This window comes from Rhea americana, unplaced genomic scaffold, assembly GCF_003343005.1.
Source record: "Rhea americana isolate MKP2758 unplaced genomic scaffold, rheAme1 scaffold_183, whole genome shotgun sequence".
Classification (NCBI taxonomy): Eukaryota; Metazoa; Chordata; class Aves; order Rheiformes; family Rheidae; genus Rhea; species Rhea americana.
Window position 1 is genome coordinate 1,726,067 of NW_028185961.1, and position 21,912 is coordinate 1,747,978.

General features: G+C 45.0%; 1 protein-coding gene across 3 annotated transcripts in view; it reads left to right on the top strand.

The window, feature by feature from the left end:
- MICU1 (mitochondrial calcium uptake 1) overlaps nt 1-21,912 on the top strand; it is a 120,890-nt gene that overhangs the window by 68,682 nt on the left and 30,296 nt on the right. For all 3 annotated transcript variants that reach the window (XM_085302047.1, XM_085302049.1, XM_085302048.1), the window contains 2 exons: nt 8,483-8,565; nt 14,744-14,941. In XM_085302047.1, coding sequence (XP_085158173.1) covers nt 8,483-8,565; nt 14,744-14,941 — 281 coding nt within the window. The remainder of the gene's footprint in view (nt 1-8,482; nt 8,566-14,743; nt 14,942-21,912) is intronic.

A 21,912-nucleotide genomic window follows, 5' to 3' on the forward strand; every position in this document is an offset into this window, starting at 1 on the left:
AAAAAAAAAAAAAAAAAAAAAAAAAAAATTACAAACCATCTAGCCCTGGAAATGATTTTTCTGGTGGCATCTCCAACACAGTGTGGGTATCTGCAACGGAAGTTGTTCTGTTTTCTTCAGCGCTACCGAAGGACCAGTAGTTTTTTGTGGTCTGCGTTTGTCTGCAGTTGTTCTGGATATATATTGCTCAGTGACACTACAACCTCCTACCCTGCTGTAAATGAGATGTATTATCCTACCACTGCTCTAATCCTGCAAAGTGATAGCAAATGCCATACGGCTCGTTTGTGTAAGAAAATGAAATAAGGCTGCCTCAGATTTCTAGGAATTCTTTTGTTTGTGGTCCTGTTACAGTTATGTACGATGTTTATTGCTTCAGTTTTACTGAAGTTTCAAGACCCTCGCTTTAGCAATATGCCTATGCACAAGTCCCTCATCCGTGCTGTCTGGTGCAAGGATGTCTTCAGGTCAGCAGCCTCCGGCTGCTCCAGTCTTGGTACTTGAATAGTGGCCTGCGTGAGGTCGGCTGGTCCGAATAGCTCACCGAGAGCGCTCGGGTGTGTAGCCTGAGCAGTTGCCGCCGCGTATCTGCCCGTCTTGAGAGGGAGCTGCTACTGCCGTTCACCGAAACGCAGCGCTGCTGTGGCGGCGTGCGTCCCGCTGGGGTGAACCGTCCCTTTCTCGGGAGGATTCMTCCGGCTTCCCCGAGCGCGCTTCTGGTAGCGCGGGTCCCTAGCGGAGGCTGCCCTCCCYGTCCCGCTGGCTTGCTGCTGCGGTGGGGGTAGGACCCCTGAGACTTCTCAGCTTCGCTCCGACTCTTCTTGCCTCCCTGTGCCTAAAGATGCTTATTTTGCCAGCCTTTACGGTTAGGGGTGTGTTCCAGTGCAAAAATCTAACCTGAAAACCAGTACAGCAAGCAGTCCTGGCCAAAATTTTGCACCCGGGTACTTTTTTTTTTTTTCAGCCTAGCTGCTGCTGTGTGGGATTCCCAAGATGTTTCTAACACTGCAGAGGTCCTCTCCCAAGGGTTGTCCAAGCTACCGACCGTGAGCCTGGCTGTTTCAGTTGGACTAAAGGGCTCTAGCTCAGCATCCTAGTCTATGCTTTTTGCGCAACCAAATAGTATAAGTAGGATTTTATCTGCTTGCCAACTATACTAGTTAACCACTTCCATGCTTTTTGTTGGACACCTCCCACAGTCTGCTTGACCTTGTGTTTAAGAAGCTTTTGTGTTTATTAGTTGTTATTGTTTGGTTTTCCCCTATCAGTGTTACTCGCATTCTTCACAAGGTGCGATGGCTGTCCAGACCATGAGGTTCCCGACGCCCCGTGAGCAGCAGTCACCCGTGAACGCTCTTCCTCTTGTGTGGTGGTGTTTACCTTGTGATGAGTTGGCAGGTGATGACTCTGCCTGTCTTTACTGTGACAGCTCAGTTACTTTGCTTGTCTGCAGACTGTGTGAGCCCTCAGTGTTTGCCCTGTTCACGGTGCAAGTGCCTGGTGCAGCAGGTGATGGTTTAGGACTTTTGGTTCAGAGCAGGCTCAGGATAACCCAGTTCTGATTTTTGCCTGTGGTCAGCATGTCTTTTTGTGTGCGGCTTGCTTTCAGTGCATCTGCCAGGACAGTTCGAGTCTGCTGAATCCTTTCTCTGGTCTGCTGACGTGATTAGGATGGCATGAGGCCAAGGGTGTTGATATCACTGTCTTGCCTTTTTCTTGAAAAATCCATTTGAGGAGGTACTTTGCTTTATGCTCTGGGTAATTTATTTCTAGGCAGGGATTGCAGTGGTGTTCCCTGCCCATTTCTCTCTGAAGGTCATTTGGGATAAGCCTTGTGAGAACGCGTGGGATACATAATAGCTTTAATGGGCCCTTCCGAGAAGGTTTGCGCAGGGCTGAGCGCTCCGATGATGTTAACTCCTGTGCAGTAAAAGCGTAAGAGCAGCAGTGAGGGACAAGGTTTGTGGGAGACGGAGAGCAGTGCAGGCGTGTTTGGCTTCCACTTAAGGATCTTCYGCCAGGGAGTCTTTTTTGCTAAATCAGTTTGGTGGGGAAATAGTACGTCAGCTTGTGAGGATGCCTTTTGTGGAAGGGGCAGGATGCAGACTGACTTCTGCTGGTTTGCAAGCATGCTTTGAGTGAAGACAGCTTGTTTTCTTTTTTTGTTTGTTTTTTTCTTTCTCAAACACTTTTCCTTCTGCACAGGTGATTTGCCATCCTTTCCCATTATATTGCTTTTAAAGAAGTTGGGAATGTGTAAGTTGAGCGTGGCAGCTGTGCCCCCAGGCCCTCTGGGCACACCGGGCGCCGCGTTCGGATGCGGGAACCACCAGCAGGGGAGAGCTAACTAACTTCACTTTTGTCTAGGTGCTTTAGGATTTCTATTATTTTTTCCTTTGCATTATGGCAGGCTCCTTATCAGCTGTGTTTTCCACTTGCCCGTGTGCACARAGGTGCACAGGCAAGCCGGGCATGACCACTTAGCTAACTCAATGCACCTCCTGCTGTTGGGAAATAATGTTTTTGGCATCCTGCGGGTTTATTATAAGTACTATTACCTGATTCCCGGAGCAGCTGTTGTAATGACAAATTGATAGCGATGAAATGCTCTGGGAACGTCTCTCAGATCATATGATTAGCTGCTATCCTTTGCCCTTTAATTTTGTACGGAGGGCATGTGTGTCCAGATAAGCACGGGGAAAGGAATGTTTTCTAGTCGTAACGAAGCATTTCTTTGCTTTGAATACGAGAAAAGAATATTGCTCGCTCTGAAGGGTGTTGCAGTCGAGCTGCTTGYGTGGCTTTGCTAGCAGGGCTCTTGGAAGAAGTTTATCTGCTTTGCTGCTGCTTCCTATCCCAAACATATGCTAGTTAAAGAAGTAGGCTATACTTCTACTGCATACGAAGGAGCTGCTTTCCCCTCAGTAAAAGCTAGCATTATATTCTAGTTTTTAACTGGAATTTGAGCATTAAAAAAAAAAAAAGTTTGGTTTCTCTGGATTTTAAAGCTTARATTTATAGTACTGGCAGTGTAAGTGTATAGCATAGAGTTTATACACTTAGATTTTTTAGTACATAAATTTTTGTTATTTCACATGTAATTATAATTCTTCCTTGTGGTAASAAATGATCCCTTAGCTATTTAAAGGTAATTTACCTGCAGGATTGATATTGTGGCTCAGTATCTGTGCTGCAGATTTGATTACTTTAGTTGGAAGTTATTTTACTTTTCTGGGTTGATTAATGTTTATAAAATGAGTAAATAAAAAAAGAACTAGTTGAGTTGTTACGACTTGGATTCCCTTTGTGAAATAGTGTGAATAAGTCACAAGGAAAACAACTGGACCAGTAAAAAGGTTTTTTCSCCATCCGTAATGGAGCTGGGGTCAGACACATCTAAGTTCTGTGGATAGTTGCCGCTGTAGGAGAGCGTTACTTCATTCTCAAAAAGTGTTTCTTTGATCTTTTGGAGATCCCTTATGTGCATGATCTGTTTTTTCCCCTGTTGCCAGCGCAGTCGTTCATAATGAGCTAGATACCGCTGTTGGCTCCCAGCTGCAGTCTTGTGAGGGTGAGCTTTTCTATGACCCTRGTTCTTTCCTGCAGCCAAAGCTGTTCTCATTCAAACTTGTCCAGAATAAAGATTTCTTGGCCAAGATACCACCGTGCTGAGTCAGGGAGATAATCACCATGCTGGTTCGTGTGATTTAAGGCGAAAAGAAATTGTATTAATCTTTGTCTGGAGGGAAAAAAAGGCAAGCTTCCTTTAATGCTGTGGACTGAAATAGGACAAGGRAAAATGTTACAGCTATGCGGCTTGAGCAGCCATCTCCCTAGTGCTCTCTGGATGAGGTTTTCTCTCTATTTTCACCGTGTGACTTTTGGATTGATTATAAACCAAATAGAGAGTTTTTTAGGTTCTGATGGACTTTGTACATSTAACTTTAGGATAGATGGAGAAGAAGTAATCGTTAGGGGTTTAATTCCTTATTTTTCTCAAAACAGCTCCCTAGCTGCAGTCTCGATCCTTCGTCCCCTGCTCTCGCTTGAGTTGCTCGTGGAGTTACTAGGCTTCGGGATGGATATTGAAGCCTTGAGCTGCTTTGTGGTTAAACTCCCATCCAGGCTGGGCTGATGATGCGCYGTCTGCAGTGGCGGTCCTCGTTTTTTGTAGCTTCGGGAAAGCATTAGGAGGAATTCACGTGGATGTACCCACTACTTCAAAAAGCCTGGCTGTGCCCTTGCTGTCTGCTCGTATCTGTCTAGTTTCTGCYCTGTTAGGTGAGAAGGGCTGTGCAGTCCTTATCGCTCTTCTTCTCCTGTGCAATTCATTCAGCCTGTGCTACTCCTTTTAGCTGAGTTCTTCCAGTTAATTCTTCTTCGGTGCACACATATTAATTATTTCTATTGAATAGATATAAATGGCCTGGCTCAACTTTTAGTTTGATCTTTTTAAGCCCGAGAGCTAAGTGTAAATGYGTGCTTGAAATAGTTTCCCGAACATGCAGCGCATCTGACTGAGACAGATGCTGTACGGATACCGGTTTTGTGATTATAGCCATGTGCTGCGTTAACTGCACTAAGAGTCGGAAGGAAAGATGTGCTGAGAGTGATTCTTTTAAGGGTGGGGCATGGATATCTGGTGAAAGAGAAGGGGGGGAAGTACCGAATGAGCTGAAAAACGGCGGAATGTGACGTTTCTCATCAGTGAGCATTTACTGTCTTTCGGAATATGTTGCTGCTGGTGGCAGTAAACGGCAGTAAAGAGCAATTGAGTGCAAATTGATCCATTGAATAATTCAAAGTAGTTAAAAAATGGCATAATTGGCTTAAAGATGCCTAATCAATCCATCTAATTGCTTAGAGGCCCCTTGGGGCTTTCTCCTGATGCTTTGGGTGGGTTTTCCGAAGCGGTTGGTGCTGCTGTCGGTCGCCTGTTTGTCTGCTGAGCGTCGGTCGTCGTTTTAACGTTATCGCCTGTGGCTTTTGGTTTTTCTTGCTGAATTTTTTGTTCAATGGGGRTGGTGTTGGAATCGGTGGCGCAAGAAAAATGCCAGTTGCCCGTCGCGCTAACATCTGCCTTAGCTGAAGAAGCAGGGTAGCCCGGGGAGTCGATGGATTCGGGGAGCCGTTTCCGAATCGGCCAACGCTTTTGGCCTGGTCGGGCTGCGAACACCTTTGCGTGGCCTGAAGACGGCGGCGGTGCCGACGGCCCTGCCTCGAAGCAGGCARCAAAGGTCTTCTGCCGGAGAGTCGKTGTGCGGGCCGGCAGCGTCTTTGCTTTTGTGCTGGTGACTTGGAAGAAGTGAGTAAACAGCGTTCTGCTGCATCCTACTGAGCACTTGAAAAGACCAGAAATAAAGGTAGAAAAGACAATGCAGTTACCCTGACCAGTTCCTGACTAGCTGCCTGCGGGAGATTTATTCTAGTGAAAGCTCTTAGTTTAATGTCAAAAAAGATCGTGGGGAGAGAGCTTAGAAAATCCAAGAAAACTGGAAACGCAGCACAGCCCATCAAAAAAAAAAAAAAAAAATCCAGAGATGATTTTTGCTTAYGAACACAGGTACTGAGCCATGATGCAAGCCCTCTGAATGGTTTTGATGATGATTGCGTGTGGAGTATCACATTCGTTTGGGGGCGTTTTAATTCTGGAGACGCTGGGGACATTTAGAGGAGTTGCAGAATGGTAAAATCAGGGGGCGGAATAAGCGAGAGGACRCCCGAGCTAGCCGGGCAGGCCGGCAGCGGCGGCCGTAACGGCCTGCGAGCGTCTGAAGGACGCCGTGGCGGGGAGGCGGAGGACTGCAAGCTGTGCGGGCCGCTTTAACCGAGAGCGATGGGACGCGGGGYGCAAGGGGAGCTTTAGCTGCCTGTCGGAGAGATGCTTCACAATAAATTTCAGTTAGCATCGCATCCAGGAAGAGAAGCAGAAATCATCTCGCCTGAGACCATTAAATCTGGACGGTCCGGAGACGTGGGACGTGTATCCTAAACGACGTCCCTTCCCGAGCCGGAGGAGCTGAGAGCCTTCGGTGCCGGCCAGCTCCTGCGATTGCCGCTTACATCTGGCGTAGGAACGAGCTGTTACAAATAACCCAAGTTAGATATGCATATCCGAGGAGGAAATGGGCTGTGCAGCTTATTAGCTGAAAGAATAAAGTAATTAAGTTAGCCCATTTAAAGCTGCTTTCCTTTCCAGCCCCTGGAAAACACTTACCCTGCAGATCTTGGAGGCAGAGCTCTTCATTTTAATTTTGCCAGCCGTGTCCTCCTCTGGGGCTGTGCCGAACGGCTCTGCAAAATGTCTGTTCAGAGAAGGGTAAGGGAGGGAATGGCCTTTGCGAAGGGCAAGTTAAATTCCTGGCTTTCTGTTYGCCCTGTGTGCACGTGGATGGGATGTGGTACTGTATTTTCCTTAAACAAAACCAATTTATAACAACTTTTCCAGTCTTGGAATATATGGCATCACACCCCAGCAGAGAGGGTGATGGAAGAGAAAAAAAGAYGTGTAAATTACTGTTTTTCTAGCACCTTTTAACTGAATTACAACTTCCTGTATTGCCCTGTTTCCTCATAGGGGAGCTGAGCTCTTTCAGCAGCGCGCTAGAGTTTGGGGCTAATAAAGAGAAATCGCTCCCAGGTTTTCATACGCTACTTGCTGTTTAAGCAAATAAAATAGCATACGTTATTTCAGCGTTCGGAGGGTAGTTGGCAGGTGTTTAATGTTGTTGCACTTCAGGGAAATGGGGAATTTTCACTGGAGATGATGGATAGCTGTGATGAGGGAGGCTTTTGTATACATCTGTAAATTAGAATCGGTTTTTGTAAAGGTGCAGGCTTGTGCTGCAGAACTGGGTTATTTTCCCCCTGAAGGGAAAATAACACGCAACCTGCTGCTGGTGATTGGCACGGTTATCTACTCTTTTACACCCTCTGTTTTGATGCTTTGAATTTAAAGCCTGAATAAGTGGCACGTTACACAAGGAAATTGGAAATCCAGAGATTGTAACCGCGGGACTGTGCGAGCCGTGTATATCAAGTGTCTAGTGACGGGCCGTTCCTGCAGCAGAGTTTAATGTTGTTGTACAGCTGGGTAAGGCATAAAGTTATTCAAAAAGGGACCTCATTAACATGGTTGCTGAATCTTTTAGCAATAAAGTGCTAAGGTTTTTTTTCGTAGCGAGGAGAAAAGCCGGTGTAAAAGTCTCCTTGCCTTGAATTGGAGCTGCAAGTAATGTACCATGTCCTGTTCAGTTAATTCTGTATTAATTTCTTCTTGTTTGAGTGGTTCCTCTTTGGCCCTTCCCCTCGGTGGCCCAAACCTAGCTCACCGATGAGGACCGTGAATTGCACGTTTGTTTTGATGGGAACAAACTGCAGGGCTTTTTCTGATTGAAATGAGTACGGTACCCTCTGCTACTGAAGTGTGTGCCGAGGGASTCCTTTAAGGAAAATAGTGTGATCGCGTTGGTTTTAAACCATTACAGCTTCTAAGAGTTGATTGAACTGTTTTGGGCAGGTGGGGCTTGGTGGGCACGGTGAGGGTCGTTAGCGAAATGGCTGCTCGGCTGCCAGCCGAGACCGTGGCCCTGTTGCAATTCAACAAATGCCAAAAATCATGGTAAAGRGGCACTTGGAGATTATTTGCAAGCTCTTTTGGATAATCAAGTGCTCTGAGCAAGAGGAATATCACCTCACTGCCTTGGGGGACCTCTTAACGCAGAACGGAGGCTGCAGAAATACTTACTACTTTTTGACCATCTGTTAGAAATATTAAAAGCTCATTGAACCAGATGAGGTTAACGGGGGTTCGGCCTCACCAGGGGTCTGTGTACTGCTCTGAGAGTTTGGGAGGGGAGAAGAGCTGTGTGCAGGTCGAAACAGGGCCGAGTTTTAGATCGTCATTTAAGGTAATGATCTGAGCAGTAATTGTAGCCTGCAGGGTTCCCTTGAAATCCCAATACGCCATGAAGTTGCGTGTAGCTGGCTCGTCTTTGAAAGCAGCAGAGTAAGAAAAATTCTGTTGTATTAGCTTAATTTGGAAAAATTACAGCACCGTGTTCTAGCTTTAAATGTTGTTAGTGGCAGAGTATGAAACGGAAATGTGGGCTGCGTGGGAAAGAGCTGTTTTGCAGAAGTTGATAACTGAGGCTTTTTAATCTGTTAATTGAACAAATATTATTCCTTTTGTGTTTTCTTTCCCAACTTTTTTGTCTAGACACTTGCTAAGAGGAGCACTATGRAGCTGGTAGCTGGGAGTTGCACTTCCAAGGAGAAGAAAAGCACTGATTGAATAAAATGCARGATAGCTCTTAAGCAAAATACGAGRAACTGCATTTTCTGATTAAAATCACRAAAATGATTGAAAATTGCTTTTAGATAGTAATTTTGAACTTATTTTCCAACCTGTGCCTCATTTATGTGGTTTTGTTTTTTGCTAGTTCTTGTTCTGCTGTGATAATTGTAATTTTTTTTTATGCAGCTCCCCAGAGGAATTTTGAGATCGCCTTTAAGATGTTTGATCTGAACGGTGAYGGTGAAGTGGACATGGAAGAGTTTGAGCAGGCAAGTTGAATGACAGGTTGACGTCTTAAAACTACAGCCTCTTGACACTCCTGTGATGTTACTGTCATTGATGTTTGTGGTTATTGCTAGTAGGTTATGGCTTTTTTCCTTCTGTGCTCTACTATGCTGCCTCGATGCTTTTTTTCTTTTTTTAAGCAACAACAAAAAAAAGGGTATTTCAACATGGGATTTCTCATTTGACCAGGACAATTGTAAATATCAACTCCAGTTCCCTGTGACTTTGTCACAGAAGTGTCTTTACAAGGTGTCACTTCCAAATCACGTAAAGAAAGACTTTCGCTCCAGTGGTATCAGAGGTTTTTGACCCTACTGTCTTCCACAGCTTTTACTGTGCTCGTAACTTTTGCGGGTTGTTTTTAGAGTAGAACCAGATTTATTTTACCTGGCAGAAGAGTTTATCCATCTATTTCAATGTACTCTAAAAGCATATATTTGAGAGCCTATTTTCATCTACTGTTTCCCTGGCTTCTTGTGATGTATTGCCACCAATGACTTTGATGCAAAGTGACTTTTTAAAAATTAAACATGAAGTTACTTGTGTTGATCGTRTGGGCTGAGTTCTTCCTGCAAGGTAAGATTCCTGACAGCATTAGGGTGAGGATGGATCGGAGACTTGAGCTGTTGCTAGGGAAAGAGCCGACCTCCGGAGGCTGTCCCCAGGCAGAAGCGTGGTGTTTTCCTTTATCGTAATTTAGGTAGAAACTCATAAAGATCCAGACGCTGACAAGTACTGGGAGAGCAATGCTCTACATTTGTGCCACTTGTGAAAGAAAAGGTAAATGTGTTTGCAAAGAGATAATTTGCAATTTGGATGGAAAGGACTGAGCAGAACCCAAGAAAGGAGAGGAAAGGGAAGCAAAAAATAGCTTGCTATTTGCTGTTYATCTGTTCCTACTACTTTCTGCTGATGTGCAAGTATATTTCTTKTGTCTGTGACTGGCTGTTTTTCAAATGGATTTCATTTTGTTTTGAAACAGCACTGTTGAAGGAAAATATATACAAAAGCATAATTAAATAGTGTCAAGCTGTGATGAGACTGAGGTTYTCCAGTACCAGTACTCTAATACGAAGAGTCCCCGCAGCATACGCCAGTGAGCTAGCTCGTATTTGCGGGGCCCCGGCGCCGTGTGAGCTCACGTATCTCAGGGTGATGTGTTTAACAGGCACCGGGGAGCTGTTGCTCCTGTGCGAAGGCAGCGCRAGGCTCATCAGACAAATAACCGGCTCCCGCGGTTTTTATGCTGGAGGAAGGGCTGTCTCCGACTGCAGCTTCTTCCTCGTAGGTTGGTTGAATGAYTAGTTCACTTCAGAAGCATCTCTGAGAGGCCGTGCTTGGGGCATGTGCTTTAAATGGGGAGAACTATTGGCAAAGTGGGTCTGCTGGACTTATTTCCCCCATTGCAGATCTTCTGTGCTTGKCTTTAAATTACTACTTGTGGATTTGCTTCCATTATTATTGATCTGTTCCAGAGCTGCGTAATGTATTTGGTCAACTGCATGCTTGTAGATGCAGACTAAGTTATCAGGAGCGTGGAGTGTTTTTACTTCCARCATGATGTTCTTTGCAATAGAAACCTGTGAGTTTATTCACTTTCCTCCAAGTGCAAATCTGAATACAGAGTTTTGTCCAGGTTATTGTGCTGTGATGTTCTGCCTCTCTGAAAACTGCTGATTTAGCTTTGAAAAACCGGGTTTCCTGTTTCCCCAAGTCAAGAATACCCTTCTTCCTCCTGTTTGCATAGTACATAAATGTARTGCTCCACCACAGCCATCTGATGATATTTGACAATTCAAGAAATATTTTGCAGTAGTTATTAATGTTCTACAAGTGAAATCAGTTGTGAAGATAAATGAACTTAAAGTAGGAAGTGGTTAATCGTCTACTGAAAATACAGCARAGCCAAAATATTAATGCAGGTGTCATGTTTAGCTTTTTTATTACGTAGGTAAATTAAGAAAGAACGTTCTTGAGGATGGGTGTTTTAAGTGCTCTGAAGATGAAAGATGATGCAAGACAGAATTAACTTCAAATCATCTGGTAGGCAAAGGAAATTTTATATGTGCAYTAAGGCATACAAATCTTTAGCAAGAGGAATGTGTTTTTGTTAAGCTTGTTATTTGTATCACTGTGAATGAGAGTTATGTTACTGTTTAGTATACTGCCAGTATATTTTGCTGAAGACTGACCCTAAAAAAAAAAGTAGTAGAACCAGAGCTTTCCAGTCGGAGAATGAAGGAACTGTTCTGGCGAGTGAGAAGAAACCAGCCGTACTGAAGTAAGAAGAACCGTTTGAGAACGTAAGCATCGTGTCCCAAGTAAATGGTGAAAGCAAATTGCTGCCATCTGCTTTTTGCAGATACCAGCATAACTGGAGGCACTTTGCAAACCAAATTGAAACAAACATATAGCTTCAAGGGGAGGTACGTAATTTCTTTGTGTAAAAAGTTTTTTATATTACTCTGTGGAAATGCCCTAGGAAGAGCATCAAGAATGCAGGCTTTGAAGGTCTGTCCCATAAACATCTGGCAGGAACAGCTAGAACTGGCCGTTCTGGGGAATGTGTTCCTAAAGGTAGCATTAATTTAGGAGAGCAACGTAATTTGGAGGGAGCATGGAAAGGAAAAGAAGGAAAAGGAAAGGGTTGACACGTGCTGTTCCCTAGAAGGATCATACAGTCTCTGCTGGCTGCAAGCTCGTGGGGGTGAGCTCCCTGCTCCGCTTCCATGCGTTTTCTTTGGACAGAGCCAGCAAGGGGGGGGGGGTCTCCTGTCTTGCTAAGTTAGGGAGAAACTTTAAAAGTATGCATCATCAAGAAATGAAATTATTTGGAGTAATTCAGCTAATAGGCAGGCAAATCAGAGGCTTAGCAGACTGATGAAATCCTGAGTTTCTTGTGTCGCCCTGAAGAGTCTCGGTGTTTTTGTTGTTGATGCATATAATCAGTGTACAGCTCTAAATAGTTTTCCTGCATCGCTGTCAGCTTTAACTTTTCATCCTCCAGCGTGTTGCCCATGAGTTGTTAGTTTACTGTTCTATTTTTAATTAAAAGTTGGATGAAAAACAGTTAACTTGCAGCTTTACTTCAAACAATTTCATTTAACTGTTTTTATTGATTCCCCCCCCCCCCCAATCCCTTGGCTGGTACAAAAGATGAAACAAATCCTTAGCACTTGGATTGGTTATATGTGAAAAAGAGCATGAAGCATCTCTGCAGAATCACTGTATGATCGATGAGACGTGGGGGAAGATAGCACTGGTGGGACTAGAGCAGGWCTTCTCGCAGTAGTTACTGCATTTTTCTTTTGTTTTAGAAGAATTACTCAAAATGGGGACGAGCCAGATCATTTTGCCTCCAGTGCCACAAACAGGTTTCCAAACTGCCTGATCATTTTTATTTATGGGAAAGGAAACAGAGGGCTCTGGCGTGACCGTGGTATACTGTACCGTATATAATAACATCAGAGAAGATGCTCTCTAAAGCAGTCTGCAGCGTGGTAAACGTTCAGCTCTGCAGAAAGAGGCAGATTTTGAAGCCAGTCATAAACTGCATTGCCTCACGCAGAGTTTATAAATGTTTTCTTCCAAAATGTGCGTGCAGGACTCGCAGTTAAAATGGAGCACAAAGCAAAATAAGGAGTTGCTATTTATGGTGCCATTGCAAACCAAAGGGCGAAATCCTTCCTTGCATTATGGCACGTACTTTAAGGAGGGGGGGGGGGAAAAAATCTCTGTTCATGTTTTGTGCTTTTCTACCTTGTCTTGCTGTCCCTTGTAGTGGAAGAAGAGCTGGTGATGGCTAGTGAGAGACGGCGTTTCAGGGGYGGCGAGCAGGAAAACGCGGTGCGCTCTCGAGCCTGCCCTTCGGCTTGTTCCAGCGCTCGCTCGCTTGTAAAGGAAAACTTAACTTGCTGCCGCATCCTGTGATAACACGGTTCTGGGGTCCTATTCATAGCTAAAGCCTTTTGCAACTGTTATGTGACTTTTCCTTCTTTCCTCCCTCGAACTTTTGTCAGCGTGAGGAGGAGGAAGAGGCCGAAGGCAAAGCAGCAGCTTTGGGGTTGGCTTTGGAAAGCCCCTCGGGCTGCTGTGCCGCAAGTGGTTCCCCTGTGCGGGCTTGCGGTACGCCGGATGCTGGGTGGCGCTTGGGGGGTTTAGCGGGGTTTTAGCAGGGAAGGGCTCCCAGGATACTTGAGAAGTGGAACGAGCAGATGAGTGCGTGTTTAGCTGAGCAAAGCGAAGGCCGAGAGGGGCGTCGTTACTCTCAATAAACACGTGGGCAGGGGGAATTTAATTGTAAGATGGAGCTTAATGAGCCTGCGTGGGGATGGGGTGATGTGTTTGCTGGGGCTGCCCGAGCCCCGGCACGGCGGTTCGCGAGGGCCTTTCCGCCGTGCCGATGACGCGGGGTGCCTCCGTCGGCGCTCCTAGGAGCTCGAATCCCAGGTAAGTTTTAGGATCTCTTCCTCCCCTGCCATCTTTGCTGATGGAAATGCTGTGGCTCTTTTGCCTGGAGAGCCTTTGGATGGGGCAGCGTGTCGCTGAAAGCTCGAGGCATGAGGCCACCGCTGTTCCCCGCATGGCTGGTTCTAGGCGCTGAGCAGCCGAGCTGCTCAATGCACACCTCGCCTCGGCCTCCGTCTGCCTGCCCGCAGCCTCAGGCTGTTGTTTTCCACGTTTCTTCTGCGCGATGAGGAAGCCTTTTATGATCCAGCATCTTCTCCGTGTGAAAACGCATAGAGGGCGCAATCAAAGCGTCGTTCCCAGGCTGCTTTCCAGTAAACGAAGCAGGCTGAGCTGTGGAAGACCCTGACCGAGGCGTCCTTTTTCAGCCCCGCAATAAATTCAGTGCTTCTCCTTTGTGAGCCCTAGTCTTTCTTAAAGACAGGGCCGTATATAATGGCCAAATATCGATCTCCGCAGCCTCTCTCTGCCCGTGACTCCTCAGCCTCTGGGTGTTTTACTTAGCTTGCAGCCGCAGCACTGAGCAGCGTGTCGAGTGGTCTGCTCCGATTCCCTGGGCCCTTCTTGGAGAAGGGCTTGTGCAGGTTACAGTTGTTGCAGTGTTTGATTTCATGCTCTTCTGCGCTTGTACAGATATGTATGATCTCAGTCTCCTGGTAACTCGGATATTTTTGCATTATTTGTTGTTCTGCTGGCRCTTCAGCTGGGCTTCTATCTGGGCTACTTGTGGTCGGCAGGATTTTTGGAAGAGCCTTTCGTTTGCTGGGAGCTTGGCACTGGTCAGCCTTTAGCTCAGCTTGCAGCACAGTCGGAGRGACAGAGCAGCTTAAATCCCCTGGCAGAGGGTATCGGGATGAGAGAATGTGAGAATGCACGCTGGTAGAAAACCAGTTTCCCTGCCTAAGGGAAAAGGGTRTGCCGTGTGAACTAGCTAGAGCTGGTGTGTGCTAAAATATGCGGTCAAGAGAAGAGAATTGAAGTAGAGGATAGGAACTAATACATAGAGTGGGCAGATCTCGCAAAAGGTTCTTTCAAATAGCATTGCAAAAATGCAAATCCAGGGTGATACAGGTGCTGTTTGCTTGGTATCTGTTTGGCACAGGCATCAGCGGTGCTTGGGAAAGGCTTGCTGGAGATGGCGTTCCTCTTGCTGGAGGGGGCGTGAAGTTGGGTACAGCACGGTGTTGGCACGTCTGGGTGCTGGCAGCYGGGGGCATCGTCTTACCTGCGCAGCCCGCCTGAGCCAGTTCAGCCCACAGTAGCTCATTCATTATGTTCAGTACRTTTTGGGCTATTGCTCGCTGCGGTGGGATGCGAAACCTCAAAAATGTGCTGCTGCCTTCCCTCCAGCAATGCCTTCACTGAGGACTTCACTGCTCTCTGCTGACCAGGGCTAGTGCCAGCWCTCAAATCGGTATTTGTAAACCAGGTGAACTGTATTGTAAAATGTGATTTAAGCATTTTCTACTTTTTTTTAACAGAGCTGAAAAAACCCAAAGCCAAGGTTAAGTCAAGTTTTTGGGTTGTGATATCCTTTGAGAATTAATTATTTCAGGGGGAAAAAAAAAAGGAAAAAAAAATGCAAACCAGAGGATGGTCCAGTGCAGCACATGCCTGAGCTGGCATAATTCATAATGATGTTTGGTCAGCCCCAGTAGTATTTTCTGATGCTAATGCCCTCCCTCTTATTTTTAGGTGCAGAGCATCATTCGCTCCCAAACCAGCATGGGCATGCGCCACAGAGACCGCTCCACAACTGGAAACACACTGAAAACTGGGTTCAACTCTGCCCTCACGACCTACTTCTTTGGAGCTGATCTGAAGGGGAAGCTCACCATCTCTCACTTCCTGGACTTCCAGCGCAAACTTCAGCATGACATTCTGAAGCTCGAGGTTTGGATTCTTCTTACATATGCAGAGAGGGTAGTGCAGGGAGGACTGTGATGTTGGAGATCTGCTGTGTTTTTTGCATCATATGGCCTGAGACCTGATTTCTTAAGGAAGAGCGAGGCGAGCAYGAGAGGGGTTTGGAGAGTGTTACCGCTCCTGTGGTTCATAGCACTCGTGTGTACGAGCTCTCCTGCTGAATTTCTGATGAGCGTTTCAGTCCCCGGCACCGTCCCCAGCTTTTTTCTGTAGCTGCTCTTGCTGAGCTGCAGTAGCGGCCGGCAGGTCCGAGGCATGTTTCCTTCTCCTCTGCCTCGGCACTGTTTATGGAGATGAATGCAGGATGCTTCAGGAAAAGACCGAAGGAGTTATGAGTTGTCTGTTCCTAACTTTCTTAAGAAAGTTTGTCTCGGTCCTAGTGAGTGGCTAGTGCCTTGAAGGAACTTGCAGAGCTCTTAGTGTGTGTGTGTGTGTGTGTGTGGTTTTTTTCCTCCTTTGTTTACTTCTTGTTCTGAGTGCTTCTGCGCCATGAATATTGAAGCTGCCTTTGAATCCTGCTAAATATACGGTCTCTGTTATGTGACCCCCATTATGCATTAACACAGGTTATGTGAAGTTTTGTGCCTCAGTTCTGAATCCTCTGCCTTTCCACTGAATCAAACACCACCTGTTTTCTTTGCATTACCATGAGTCAACAGATGCTCCCAGTCTTCTCCTCCTAGTTGCACACCCTGAATTTAAGCTTTGAGCTTCAAAATTTTCTGCTTTTGATTAAAGTGAGTACGAAAATAGCAACAGGGGATTTCTTGAGCACGCACTCTCTCTCAGGTCCCAGATGAGATTGATTCAGTTTAAAACAGCATCTTTTGTGATAGAAAGCTTATGGATTGGACTGGGCTTGATCAAAAACGGATTCTCTTATGTCAGAAATGAGGATTTTGTGCACAAAAAGAACTCTTTGCAACCTGTTAAGTCAGTAGTAGGAATTCACTAACGCTTTTAGCTGATGTATGAACATACGTACGACCAGTTTATGCAGTTTAGCTAATGAGCAGTATCTTTTGAAGTTGCTGTTACTCAATCACTTGGAAACTGGTAACTATAACCTCAATTTACTCCCTTTTTGATTTTTAACTTTAGTAAAGCCTTAAGGACTAATAATTTATTGARGTGTTTTTTTCAGTTAACTTGTTTAATCTAGCTGTTTGGTAAGGTCCAGTGGTATGACTGTGTGTTTGCGTGGGGACTACGTTGGTGGAGGAAGACACTCTTCGTAGGCTGGAGCGTGTCAATTCTTCAGCGGTTCTATGAACCGAGAATGGATGAAGTAATCTTTAAGGTTAAAAGACACGATGAAATTCGAAGTAGATGGAAAGAGAAATAGACCGTTCCATCCTCCGTTAGCAACTTGCTCTGTTTTCCTGCTTGCTTTTCACTGCAGGGTCAGGCGATAAGCAGGCACTGAAGTGTTTCCAGCCCTGGGCTGAAGTAGTATGCCCCCTGCATGCATTCCCACCTATCTGATAATAAAGCAGTAGGGTTATTTAGTTTTGCAGTACTCAACTGCTGCAGAACACAAAGGAAGAAGAGGTACTAACTCAGTTATTAATGATTTGAAGTCAAGTGTGATTCTTTCTGGCATRTACTAGTTGCCTTTCTAGCTGTTGCTGATGAGTTATTTGTTAATTGGGGATAGTAGATGGTGTTTACTTACTGGTAAGTTARTGATATCATAAATGCTTAGTTATTGAATGTACGACAACACATTTGAACACAGTTTATGCTAGGGCTAGCATTTCTGATACTCTTGTTTCACCTGAAAATCAACCTATGCAAAGACAATACTTCTGTCAAAGTATTTTTTGAGTTCCTGATATTAGTGCCTGACTTTAGGCAGTACAGACCTATTTCTTTCCCTAGCATTGCATAACTTAGCCTCTCCCCTCTCCTGCTTTTATCTCTTTTGACATTATCTCCCATCTTCTCCTCTGCTTCACATTTGATGTTTTTGTTCACAGTTAAGCTGCTTTTCACAGTAATGTCTAGTGAATGTCTGTTCCCTTTTCAAGGAATGCTTTTATGGACTTGGCCATTTATGAAAACACAACAGTGAAGAAACATTTCTCAAGTATTTACTTTGACCTGCATGAATCAGAAGTGTGTGAGAAATGGTGTTGGGAAATATATATCTGTGCTATAAATATATATATCTGTGCTATATAAAATATATCTGTGCTATAGAGCAGCGAATAACTCACTTGGGTAATTTCTGAACATCTTCCCTTGTTTTGTCTGTCTCTAGGCGATGAACATGCAAGCACGGTTCCTTTCTCCGKGTGGCAAATGGCCAGTGCTTGGTTGTCCTCAAAGGTCATCTTTGGCTCTTTCTCTTAGAGTAACTTGGTTACCTGTGGGCATTTAAAAGGAGAAGTTGGTGATGGATCTACCAGTTCAGATGAATCCTCCAGCATAYCCTGATCTAAGTCCTCTTTTAGTGACTTAAATTAGTACGCGGTGTGAGGCTGCTGTATTAATGTGAAAACTGTTTTAAAATTCTTTTTGCAAACATCTTTAGAATAGGCTTAGGGGAAACCAACGTTTCACAGTATTATCTGGGACTGTGGTGCAGCCGCTGAGTGGCTCAGTCCTCTGTCCTCAAACTGGGACACCCAGATTTTTCTTTAAAAACAAAAACAAACTACTTTAAGACTTCTTTAAAGCTATTTTCCCTTTGGGCTCAGGAATCTAGACATGTCCTGTGGTTAATGTACTTTAGAATTTGTTTCCTTTGCTGACTGTAAAGGTGGAACAATGCTTTGCGACTAGCTGAACCCAGTTTCTTGTTAGTGGCTTTATTTCACTTTTTTACGTAAGAGAAATTGATGCATGTTTCCTCATAAGACTAAATTGAAACTTTCTCAGGGCAGTTAGATCAGATGAAGCCCTGAACATTTCCGTGTTCCTTGTGGATGAAATGCTGACACCATGCTTAAGTAACCATGGCCTGGTGTTTGCTTCTGCCCTTTTGCTTGTTTTGTGATGAAAGCGTATTTTCCATCGTTTTATGAGAACTCAGCAATCGGCTAAGTAGTAGAAGGGCAAAATGAGAGAAGTAATTGTGGCTAGAGGGAWAACAGAAGCTTTTAATGGTTTATTAAAACTTTTTTGTGGTTTGGCTGCTTTCAGTTGTTCTCCTGTTTTGTTCCTCCCTCACTGCTTAATAGTCTTTCAGATCAGCAATTGCATGCAAGGTGGTTCTGGAGAGGTGGCTCACGGGAGAGATGTAAAACCAAATTGAAACCTATTATTTATCCATATCGTARGAAATTGGTGCCCGTGCTAGGAAGTGTTGTGTCCTATTAGGACACGTAGTGTTTTGCTTGAATGGTGCTTTTTGTATGATATTYTTCTGTGAGTTAATAAGATGGATAGAACTTGACATTATAGTTTATCCTATCTCCGCTTGTTAGTACCTGTCCTAGGTATTTCTGTGTCCTTAGTGGAGCAGGAGAAGTTCCAGCCTCAATTTTGGTATGATTCCGTARGTATATGTAGAGAAGACATAAGTTAAAACTGTGTTCTTCACACCTTTGTCRCTACTTTGCTCTCTGAAAGGCAAGCAAAAGCCTGTGAATAGCAGCAATTTAATCTCAATACTCAGTCTTGTTTTYGTGTAGCCCTCCACTCAGTCTATTGCCAGCCATGGGCTAAGTGCCTRTGGCATAAAATCTTAGTGAAGGAGTTTTTTCCAAAATACTTGCTATGAGTTTTCTATAGCACATCATTTCTCTGAGAGCTACTCATTGAGGACACTTAGTCTTTGCTGCAGCAATTCAACTAAGAATACTCCATCCATATATGTTGTTCTCTGGTCATGAGCCGCCGCAGCTGGAGAGGCCAGCGTGTGAAGCACAGCTCTGAGCGACCTCACTTCCCAGTCGGATGTGATGCAGCTGAGAGAGAGAGGAGTATCCCTATCACCAGCAACGCCAGCGTGAGGTGGAGCGTTCGCCTCGAGGYGGTACCTTAGATACTGGATGCAGCTTAGATATTTTGTCCTGTTCAGACAGAGCCCATGCAGGAGCTTGCTGGACAGGCTGAGCGATCGGGTCCTTATGCAGATGTGTGTCCTTATGCTTAAACATAAGGCTTTGTTCTCCCTCGGATCAGGGATGCTGTTTTCCGGCAAATCATTCATTTTGTGTGTGTTCTGTGATGGGTGATGTGARATGATCACAGTAGCTTCTTTAACCTGGAAACTTCTGTTTTCATGACCAATGTGACAGTTGTTTCTTGGATTGTTTTTTTTTTTTTTAATTATTATTATTTTTTAAATTTATTTTATCAAGAAGATGTTATGGACAATGTCATCCTATTGCATTGGCACACATCTTGTTAGGAAGTCTTAGATCTTTTYGGATCTAAACTCTGTCTTAATTTATTTTCTTTTGTTTCAGAAAGACACTTCTAATACTTCACAGCCTAGTTCTAGGGTAGTAACTGAAGTCCATAAGAAGTACCTTTCTGCTCTGAATCTCCAGAGCTGCGGTAGTTAGCAGCTGAGTTCTGCAGAGTCCTGTACCAAGTATTAAAAATTAGCACCATCTTCCTCAAGATTTTTGTGGTTCTCTTGTTTTTACATGGCCTTGCAGACAGCTACAGCTTTTCAGTAATTGACACAGACATCTAARTTTGCAGTAATGAGTCACAGATGTGGGAATTTAGGTGAAAGAAAAGGTACGTACATTAATTATTGTGAGTAGCCTGGAAAATGCATACTGGCAGTGTCGAACYGATTAAGCTTTGTAAGCCAGGGCCTATAACCCAAATTTTGGAGGTCACTTTCCTATTGAGGTTGCACAAGATTAAATTGCCCTTATGGTAATCTCCATCATGGTTAGATATTAAAACTATTCTTCGAAACTGTTCAGAGACCTATGGGAAAAGAGTGGAGGACGAGCTGATTGTTAAATACAGAAATCCTGAAATTCACTTTTTAGGTCYTGTGCTCATCGCAAAAGCTAATCCAAGATGTGAGAGATCAGAATGTAAAATCAGGAGGAGTCAGYCTGAGTCACGTGCATCTCCCTGAACTTGCTGCGTGGCTTTACAGTTTCTACTCTGGAGAGCACAAGGAGCAGCAGCGCTGTAGCTGGGCTTGGAGCTGGTGGGAGGATGGCAGTGAAATCAGGGAAGGTGAAGGACAAGCGATGGCTGCTGGAAGAAGGAACAGCTAAAGCCCAGAGCAGGGAGAAGCAGTGTTAATCATCAACTGAAAACGTGATTTTAAAAAGCAGCCACTCCTTAGGCAATTGAAACAAACCCAGGAGCAGCTTGRCTTTTTCATTTTTAGTCTGTTGTGTTGCCTAGGAGCTTTTCCTCTGCTAGGGCAACAGACCAAGTGTGCATTTGTGGGTTGCCGGTTCAACCATGTGATGGATGCTGCAAAGCCAAGAGACGCGGAAGACATCAGTGGAGGACCAAATCTGTGTGCAGAAGGGAGGCTTCCTGCTGCGGTCCTCCTACCCAGCTTGTCATCGTAGGGCATCATCTGCTGAGTTCAGCCTGAACCTTTCTCTTGTGTGGTCCCAGCTGGTGGAAGCGTGTTGGGAATGATGGTGTCAGCTAATGGGGGAATTTGGGGAACATASGTATCCCTGAGTCCAAGAGCACCGTGTGCTCATCTGTATCGCTTCAGCATCCCCTGGCAAGAGGTTCTGGGTACATTAATGACAATAATCTAAAACTGCTCTAGGAGGGGAGAGGAATTGAGTGAGGAGTTTKACATAGAGGTTTTCTTCCTCCCAGAAGTGCTTACTGCCATCAGGGGTGGACAAAGCTATGGACAGTTTAGTGCCGAGTTAGGGAGGAGTTACCAGGCCTAGAGATTTCCATGCTGCTTCTGTGTTTAACATATATTAGGAGTCTTGGGGACTAGAAATGGAGGTGATTACTTTGGAAACTGGTGACTGTCAAGGTGTTGCATACGGCAGAGTTTTGTGACATCTCCGGTTAACTAACCACTGTGATTCACTTTGGTATCAGGCAGCTCGGAAGCCCTGCTGGTGAGGAGTCACAGCCCAGCATGAAATGTGTAACTGGGGGTGCTGGGGATTTCTAGGCAGGCAGCTGAGCTGGGCAGCTAATCCTGTTTGTGCTGAAATGCAAAGCTSCTGTCAGTGTGCTTTCTCTTGGGGTGTGGATGGAAAGGATCACGTGAAGCATCCAGATTGACTGGAGCACCTTGGTTAGGATTGAGAAAAATCTGATGTTAGGTTTTYGCATGATGTCAACCCAGGACTTCTGTAAGAATTCAGGGAGGAATGTTATTGTGGAGAAAAAAGTTGGGAAACCAGGGCTGTAAGAGTAAGTTATGAGGCCTTGGCATGTGCAGTTTAAAGGAAAGGCAGACGGGAGATTTAACTACCGCAGTAAACGCAAGCAGTCTCCATAAAGACAACTGAGGTTCATGGTTTTTGTCAGTAGGTAACAGGAGAGCAAGTAATAAAAGGCTTAAATGTGCAACAGGAAGAGTTTGGTTTCAATACAAGAAAGATTAAATTTCGGGAACRTTTTGCTTTAAGGAGGGAGAGTGTCAACCGCATCAGAGCTTTCCAGTGTATYACCATGAAAAATAGAGAGAAGGGGCTCAAAACAGCCATGAGGACGATTCCTTACCAGAGCAGCACACCAGGCATTAGCAAAATGGCAAATTCATTGAAACCGTTTCCTGCTGGGTCCTTTCCAGTGCTGTGCATACTTACAAAAGTCAATGAGGTAGAACACACACCGTATGTCTCGGGCAGGGAATATTTCATCGTCCTCATTTGGGACAGATGCTTTGTGCCTGATTAAAGGAGCCGTCGCAATGCCCGGTGATAAAATCTGCGTACCGCACCCGCTGCGGTGTATCCTTTCTCCTGAATTCGAACTGTTGTTTAAAAACGTGGCCAATACAGCAGCTCCACGGGGGGGGG